General features: G+C 54.8%; 6 protein-coding genes across 6 annotated transcripts; all 6 read right to left on the bottom strand.

Moving 5' to 3' along the window:
- Positions 1-302: 302 nt before the first annotated feature.
- Positions 303-518, bottom strand: DQ04_04151050 (60S ribosomal protein L29; the record flags this gene model as incomplete). Its single annotated transcript, XM_009313377.1, has 1 exon — positions 303-518. The coding sequence occupies one exon, from the start codon at positions 516-518 to the stop codon at positions 303-305; it is 216 nt and encodes a 71-aa protein (XP_009311652.1).
- Positions 519-745: 227 nt separating this feature from the next.
- DQ04_04151040 (short-chain dehydrogenase) lies at positions 746-1,639 on the bottom strand (the record flags this gene model as incomplete). The annotated part of the gene is made up of 1 exon (XM_009313376.1): positions 746-1,639. One exon carries the CDS (start codon positions 1,637-1,639, stop codon positions 746-748), a length of 894 nt encoding a protein of 297 aa, XP_009311651.1.
- A 489-nt stretch (positions 1,640-2,128) lies between these two features.
- Positions 2,129-3,157, bottom strand: DQ04_04151030 (vacuolar protein sorting-associated protein-like; the record flags this gene model as incomplete). The annotated part of the gene is made up of 1 exon (XM_009313375.1): positions 2,129-3,157. One exon carries the CDS (start codon positions 3,155-3,157, stop codon positions 2,129-2,131), a length of 1,029 nt encoding a protein of 342 aa, XP_009311650.1.
- Positions 3,158-3,750: 593 nt separating this feature from the next.
- Positions 3,751-5,742, bottom strand: DQ04_04151020 (Sec14 cytosolic factor; the record flags this gene model as incomplete). The annotated part of the gene is made up of 1 exon (XM_009313374.1): positions 3,751-5,742. The coding sequence occupies one exon, from the start codon at positions 5,740-5,742 to the stop codon at positions 3,751-3,753; it is 1,992 nt and encodes a 663-aa protein (XP_009311649.1).
- Positions 5,743-6,484: 742 nt separating this feature from the next.
- Positions 6,485-7,150, bottom strand: DQ04_04151010 (putative SNF7-like protein; the record flags this gene model as incomplete). The annotated part of the gene is made up of 1 exon (XM_009313373.1): positions 6,485-7,150. One exon carries the CDS (start codon positions 7,148-7,150, stop codon positions 6,485-6,487), a length of 666 nt encoding a protein of 221 aa, XP_009311648.1.
- A 394-nt stretch (positions 7,151-7,544) lies between these two features.
- Positions 7,545-8,099, bottom strand: DQ04_04151000 (putative glycosyl transferase-like protein; the record flags this gene model as incomplete). The annotated part of the gene is made up of 1 exon (XM_009313372.1): positions 7,545-8,099. The coding sequence occupies one exon, from the start codon at positions 8,097-8,099 to the stop codon at positions 7,545-7,547; it is 555 nt and encodes a 184-aa protein (XP_009311647.1).
- Between the last annotated feature and the right edge of the window lie 118 nt (positions 8,100-8,217).

The following is an 8,217-nucleotide window of genomic DNA, read 5'->3' as shown; positions in this document are numbered from 1 at the left end:
TCTTCCGCGACTGGTTGTGGTTCGTGTGGTTCTTCGACTTGGCCATCGGGTCCTAACCTCCTTTATTGCATTCGTGTGGGATAGCCAAGGCAAACAAGCAACAAAAAAAAAAAGAGGGAAAACAGAGGGAAGAACAAATGTGTGCAAAGATTCCCAAAAAAAAACTCAGCACCAGAAGCAGCAACATGAAATAGGCGGCCCATAAAGGGCGGCCAAAAGCGCACATCCCTACGGGTGGAAATAAAGCGTTTATGTTGAAAAAGTAAACATGAAAGAACAGTTTGACAGGACCAACGGTGCGTCTACTTCTGTGCGGCCTTGTGCGCGGCGAGGCGCTCACGGCGAGCCTTAATGGCGGCCTTCTGGTTGTTCTTGCGCACGCGGCGGGAGTTCACGAGGGCCGGCAGCCAGGTTCCGCGCCTGGAGTTGTGCAGGTAGCTCGGCAGCGGCGGCTTGATGCCGTTGCGGTGGTTCTTCCGCGACTGGTTGTGGTTCGTGTGGTTCTTCGACTTGGCCATTGTTGATCCTTCCCCACCCGCCCCGACACGAAATGTTTCAGCATTACAGAGATGAAGAAAGAGGGAAAGAGAAAGTGCACATGAGAGAATTTTTATTTCTCAGTGGGCGCAGTCAGACAGGAGGAGGAGGGAAAAAAGAGCGTGCCACGAGAAGCGCATGGATTATACAAGATCAACCAGACGATTCCACACGCCTCTTACTGATGTTGTTGTGAGAGCCCCACCCCCTACTTCTGGAGCGAGCGGACACTCATCTTCTTCGCCTGTGTGTCGATGAGGCTCGTGAAGACGGGGCGCAGCACGTAGCCCAGCTTGCCGGTGAGCGTTGTCAGCACCTCTGCATCGCCGCACAGAGCACCTGTCATGCACTGCTGCACACACACATCCGGCGGCACACCACGGCGGTGGTTGCCAGTCGCCAAGCTGCCTTGAAGCTGTGCACGTCGGTGGAAGTCGGTGTCAACGTAGCCAGGGCAGCAGAGCGTAATCGACACCGACGTCTCTCCGCGCAGTGCGTTCATAAATCCCTGTATGGCGTGCTTGGACGCGGTGTAGGCGCTGCGGTAGATGGACGGCAGCACGCCTGCGAGCGATGACACGACCACGACACGCGAGGGATTCTCGGCCGAATGCGTCTTTTCAAGTATCGGCAGCAGCTGCTGCAGCAGACGCACGTTGGCGAAGTAATTGATCTGCATCATATTCTCGCAGATGGCGTGAAACTCAGGGCCACTGGAGAATGGAACAATCGCGCCTGCGCCCGCGTTGAGTACCATGTACTTAACCGGATGCTCCTGCTGCTGCAGCTCCGCGCCCACCTTGTCGGTGCCGTCAACGGTGCTGAGGTCCGCGACGATGATGTCAGCGCTCGGGGCACCCAGCGCGATGCACGACGCCTGTGCTTCACGAAGGGCTTCCGCGTTGCGACCGACGAGAACAACGCGACAGCCGGACCGTGCAAAGAAGCGCGCGAACTCGAGGCCGATGCCGCCGCCACCGCCGGTGATAAGGGCGACGCTGCCGCGCGTGAGTGGGCGGCAACGGGCGCGGCGCACCATGGCGCGCACCACGATAATGGCAAGCAGCGACAGTGCGACCTTCCCAAGCGTCGGCAGCACCATCTGCAGNTGCAGCGTGTTATGTACCGACATGGTTGTTGTTATTAGGCCGCTAAATATCGTCTTTGTGTATGCGTGTATTTGTGCTATGGAGAGGGCAAAAGAAACATATATATATATATATATATATTGTAATATTATATTATATGCCACCTGAAACGCTGTGTGCGGGAAAAAGTGGACATATCATGCAATCACACCGATACGTACACACACAAGCACACATATAAAGCAACAATCAGTGCACTTGCACAATTGACCCTCTCGCTTTGGCTCCATTCCGCGCATCCGCACAGAAGCACGATGTTCGGGCGCAACGAAGAATCGGGAGAAACAAGGCGAAAGAGTAATCACGCCTGCCTACTCACACGCCATTCTCCATGTACGTATATATATATATATATATATATATAACGTGCGTATGCGTGTTCGATAGTTGCCGCTTGGAGTGTCTCTTGTTGCTGCTGCTGCTGCTGCTTGTGTCGCAGGTGCTCAGGGCGACTCCATCGCACCTGTTGCGGGCACCTCCTGTCCCCGTCTGCGGTAAAGCGTGATCTCCTGCTGCTTAAAATATCGCTTGCCATCGCCCGTGACGAGCACGAGGTTGAGAAAGTACAGCACGCGGAAGCACTTGTGCACGTCCGCGTACGTTGGTGTGAGGTGCGGAATGGAGCGGAGGTAAAGGCGAATGGGCACCACCTCACCCACAATCGGTGTGCCGTCCATAATTTCGAACTTCTGCAGCGTCTCCGACTGCACAGAGTCACACGCCTTGCCGGCACCGACAAACTCCTTCCGCACGACGCCGATCTCGCCGTGCTTGATGTCCATGTCAGCCACCTTGAACGTCACCTTACCCAGCACACGCTCGTTGAGGTGAAAGATCTTCTTGTCGTATCTGAACTCAATGTGGAGGATGTTGTCGACACCAACGTCCATCGACGTTGACTGGGGGCCAAAGACAGTCTCGCGGAAGTAACTGCGGTGCCGCGACGCGTCGGGCTGGCTATCGCTCATCTGCTCGTCCACCTTGTTCACCCACACCTCCTCCGTCTCCGTGATGTTCTTCACTGGGCGGTAAATGGTGATGCGCAGCCAGTACGACACACGCGCGTTGATACCGCGGTACGACTCGTACTCCTTCGGCGCGGAGAAGTTGAACTCGAAGGGCGTCGGGCTCCGCAGCGTGTCTGCCTCGAACCGTTTCTCCTGCCGCATGAAGTCAAGCTTCTGCTCACTCTCACCAAACGTCGTGATGATGCCCACCAGCTCCACCAGAATGCCGTTGTGCCGATAGTTACCCTTCGGCGACAGCACCACACGGCCACGCACCGGCTCGGTGCTGGCGAAGAGATGCAGGCGCTGGCTCCTGCGTTCGTACGGGTCGTCGACGGCGACTCTACTCTCGTCCATCTTCCCGTCCAGAATGAACTTGATATCGCAGCCGTCCACCTTGCGGAGGATGCGGCCAAGGAAACCCGGGCCCTGCTCCTTCTCCTGCAACTGCACCTTTTGGAGCATCTTCTACGAGGAGGGAAATACGCACTAAAACTAGAGGAACTACTCCGGGCGGTGTACGCGTGTATGTGTGTATGCGCGGAAGCAATACCCTCAGCACAAAAATAAAAATGGCACGTGTATGTGTATATGTGTATGTGTGTGTGAGAGAGTAAAAAATCTGGTGTATGGAAGAGAGATGTCTCATGATCAGCAAGCGCCAGCGCAGAGCCGAAACCAGCAGGGGGAAAGGGAGGGAGGGAGGGAGGGAGGGGGAAGTGGCAACCGAAAACAAACAAAAAGGGGACATAGAAAGGAAGAGTACTTCGTGTACGAAGCCACACACATAAAACAACAACAAGAAAAAGAAAAACGGAACGAGATTGATCAAGCTTTTCTCCATGGGAGACAGCATTAATTCCAGTTTGTTTCAGCCGCCCCCTCTAAAAGAGTGCGTAGCCTCCTCCTTCGCCATTCGCATTTGCGTCTGATTTTGAATGTATGTATTTGTGCAAATACATATTTGTACGCGCGCACACACCGTTGTTCGCTTACACAGACGCACACATCCTCCTCTAAGAGGCCCAATAACCCAACACGGAAGAAGCACCACGTAATCAGAGAGGCTCCACCTTTTCACCGTCGCCCGTAGTGGTCGCGGGTGAGATGCGTCTCCGCAGGCCACGCAGGAGCTGCGTGGTGGGCACCGGAACCCGCACGCCAAAGAGATTCTTCGTCTTCATCAACTTCCCCTCTTGTGGGGGGCGCAGGTTCGCCTCCCACACGCGACAGACCCCCATTAGAAGTGTGAAGATATCAATCGGTGCCATCTCCGCGATTTGGCCGTACGCAATAAGTGTCTGTCCCTTCTTTTCCGCCAAACGCAACCCATTGTTGTCTTCTTTTTCATTCGCATTTCTATTGTATATGTTGCTACCGCCACCGCTGGTACATACCGCGTACATCATCCACGCAGCGGGGTCGTTGGTGGCTCCGCTGTGCGGCACACATTCACCTATCTTCACCTTCTCGCCATCAACCGAGTGGCGGTTAAGACTGTCCGTGTGGACCTGGCAGCTCCCAACGACGCGGTATACCTGCACCCGACGGCGCAATCGACTTTTCCGAAGGACGAAGTCAGCGCGTCGCTGAGCATCACACACAATCACGTGGTGATGGACGTGATGACCGCCCTCTCTGAGCAACTCCCCCACCATTGTCCGCTCCTGCCCAACAGCTGACGAGGTTGACCGCGGTAGGAGTACGTCTCGCATGATATCTGTTAAGCCCCGGTACACAATGTTCTGCACCATCTCTGCGAGGGGCACACTCTCACAAAAGCCCATTACCTTGCCGTCTGGGCATTCTGTTAGATTAATAGCCTGGCCGTCCTGCCCCGCCGCGATGTGCACTCGCCGCCGAGTGGACGGCGAATGCTCATCACCGGCCCTTCGGCTGGAGGGTTCAAGCACCTCCGGTGAGCCGATCTGCAGCGTTGGTGAAAACGTCTTACTGTCGTTGTCACTAGTGTCGCTGGTGTCAAAAGAGCTGCAAAGACTGAACAGCTCTTCAATGTCACCGTCGGGAGGTGGTAGTGACTCCTTGGAGTCGTCAAGCCGCTCCCACTCCTGCTGCTGCGGCATTTCCTCGCCAGACAACGTCACTGTGGGTTCACTACGGTATGAACCGTCAAGTGCTGCAGGGTCCACGTGGTACGATGATGATGACGAGGGGTCACAGTGATACGGAGTGCCCAATGGGCCTCTAGTGCGTCGCTCCAGTTCCTTGTTGATAATCTCTTTTGCCTCGTCCCGGGTGCCGGTGCCTCCATACGAAGGCAGAATCTGATCTGCGGGCATGAATGGCAACAACAACTCTAGTGTAGGGCCAGTGCAAAAAAAGCGAATCTTCTCCTGTACGCGTGCATCAACGAACGGCTTCAGCACCTTCCATGCCCCCGTCACAGCCCAGCCCGCATTGAACACGAGAATGCGGCTCATGATCTCTGGGTAGTATTCCTGTAAAATCTTGGATAACTCACGCACAAATGACAGCGTCAGCGAGTTTACGGCAGACATGTTTACGTTCAAGAGATCCAACACGAATGTACAACGGTCTACATGCCGAGTTTTTGCCAGAAAACGCGCGAACTCCATGATCCGCATCTGCACCCTCAGCAAATCCTTCTTGGACCCATTCTTTAAGACCGTGATAATCGCCGACACGTCCGGCGTGTTCCACATGATGGGGAAACTGTCATTATCGAAGCCGTAGAGGAGAGTGGCGGTTGATTCAACATCCGTCTCGTATGTTTCTGTCATGATGTCGTTGAGTCTATACTCTTTCCGCAGTGAAGCGTACTTCAGTAAGGAGGCAGCTGCCCTCTCCACACTAAACTGTCTGCCGATAAGAAACCGGTACAAGAGGTCGCAATCAGAGACCTTCTGATCATCGTCAATAGGGAGAATGCCACTGACGCGAGTCTGAAGTGCCCAGTTCTTGTGTTTATGTTCCGCCGTCAGTACTGTGAAACCAGAGCGCGTCTGGACAGCGTGATCCCGCTCGTACGAAGGGGCGAAGGAAGAGGAGGAGGCTGTGTTCGGTTTCATGATGGCAAACAACAGCTGAGTGGAGTGGGGTGGGGCCTTCTTGAAACCAAGAGAAAGGAAGAATAGAAATCTGCGCCGCGTGAAGAACTGGAACCACCTCTCGTTGCTGCTGTTTCAGAGCGCAGTGGTGGTTGGGCCGGAGACACACACACTCCCACTCTTCCCTTTCCGTTATATTGTTGGCACTACTGGCGTGGTGGCGCTGACCTTTCCTACAGTTTCTGTTTTCTCTCCTTGTTTTCCTTTGCTTTGTTGTTGTTGTTTTTGGTTTTCCGTCGGCTTCCACACTCTTAACTAATATTTCCCTTCGTATTTCCCACTTCCCGTGCACCGTTGGCGGTGGCACTCTCCTACTTTACGCCGCTTCCGAAAACTCCGGCGCACGAGCACTGGGTGAGATAGAGGAAGATGTTGAGGGGGTAGAAGGGGGAGATTGGGGCAGCAGCAGCAGCAGCAGCAGCGGCGGCGGTGGCGGTGCGACACGCGAGGAGGGCGCATTGGCATTCGCGTCGAAGTACGCCGCCGTCCACTTGTCGCACGTCCGCACAGCGCCCACCCTCACAGAGGTCCTCCACCTCCGCATCATTTCAGTCGCCATATTGGAAAGCAGGATAGAAAGCGAAGAGATAGAGGTCTCCTTTTTCCAAGGTTTTTCTTTGTTTTCAAAGGGTGAAAAAAAAAGGGGAGAGAAACGACTCCGCTGTCTTCTTTATTCCAACCACCCCTTTTCTCACCCGCCCGTTCAGCTCGCGCCGCCGCGGAGGACCTTGAACTTCTCCATCAGTTCGCTGTCGTCCATGTCCTCCTCCTCTGCCTCCGCCTCCTGCGCCGTTTCCTGCTGGACCTGCGGCAGCCTTGTGGTGTTGACTCTGGTGCCCTGCATCTGCCCCTGCATGACCTCCTCTACAACCTTGCTCACCTCATCGTCCAGCTCCGTCTCGCTGATGCCTTCGTCCAGGGCGTTGTCGATGGTGTCGTTCATCATCTCCTCAATCAACCCGGCCTTCATCATCTCCTTCCCCATCGCCTGCATCGACCCCTGCACCTCGTGAATGCGCATCAATTCGTTCATCTGCGCCATGATAGAGGAGCTTTTCTTCATACTTCCTGCCAATTTGATCTGCGACACCTGCTGTTGCAGGTGCATTGCGACGGAGTTCATCTGTGTGCGGGCGGTGTACATGCGCCGCACAGCGTGGCGGGAGCGGATGATCTCCTTCGACAGCATACGAACTGCAACGGTGTCATTCTGCCGTGCAGCCTGTTTAGCTGCCTGTTTCACCTTCATCTCCTCCCGCTGAATCTTGCGAACCTGCAGGTCAATCTTGCGCATCTCGGAGTTGAGCTGCCGCCGCCATATCTTCGCCTGCTCCTCGGGAGTTTCACGCTTGAAGAATTTATCGAACATAATATCGCTAACTTGGACGTATGACGCCCTAAAGGGGGATATAAATAATAGGTATGACTATATTTCTATATATATATANAATATCGCTAACTTGGACGTATGACGCCCTAAAGGGGGATATAAATAATAGGTATGACTATATTTCTATATATATATATATATATAGAAATATATATACAAGGACTTGTGGGCACAGATGAGCAATAGAAAATATATCTTCGCCCCCTATCTTCCACTCACAGCGTCGCAGGTGTGAAGCAAGCAAGCAAAGAAAATGGCAGGATTGGCGCAACACGTGGAGCAGCATGTCAGGTTACTCACCCAGTCACCAAGACTGGGAAAAAACAAAATAAATTTGTATGGCTTCGAAAACGTTGGTGTGTTGATGCCGCCATTACGGAGGTACATTGTCGGTGTTCCATCCCGCCGCCCTGCATCGCGCCTGCTCCTCCTCGTCGTCATCTCTGCCATTGCCGGTCTGAATATCGGAGCCCATCCGTGTCGTCTGCACCACCAACGGTGGCTGCAGCGTGTAGCAGACAGGTGACGTCACGTGCGGCACTTCAACCTTATCATCAGGTATTGTGTGCATTGTCATCATTGTGTCCAGCTGGTAGGTCATCGGCAGGCACAACTCCAGCAATCGTCGTGCGCCTTGGTGCGAAACAACGTAGCAGTTTGTTGTGCGGTGTAATTGTGGCACGCGGCTCACGCCCTCCGCGACGCGAAGCAGCGGCGCCTGCCCTGCGGTGTCTAGTCCACTCACGTAGAGCAGCTCCCAGTCCCGCGGCACATGTCCCACACGCTCCTCGTAGCGCTGATGGAAGTCGGGCGGGAACATCGAGTCGTCCTCCACCACGAGCACACAGCGCTGGCGCCGTGCGGCGATGGCAGCCCACAGCAGCGCGTGGCTGAGCGCGCAGCCGACCGCCGCGGGGTTCAGGTCCATCCCCCATATGCGGCGTTTTTCGGTTTCCTGCAGGCGCAGAAGCCCCAGCGGGGACACCAGACCACACGCGTGTGCCCTGCGCGCGTCAATGCTCTTGCCTTCAACGGCTGGAAACCGC

The sequence above is a fragment of the Trypanosoma grayi genome (genome assembly GCF_000691245.1).
Source record: "Trypanosoma grayi strain ANR4 Tgr_415_V1, whole genome shotgun sequence".
NCBI lineage: Eukaryota > Euglenozoa > Kinetoplastea > Trypanosomatida > Trypanosomatidae > Trypanosoma > Trypanosoma grayi.
Note: the sequence above shows the minus strand (reverse complement) of the source record. Positions and strands in the feature narration are given on the sequence as shown.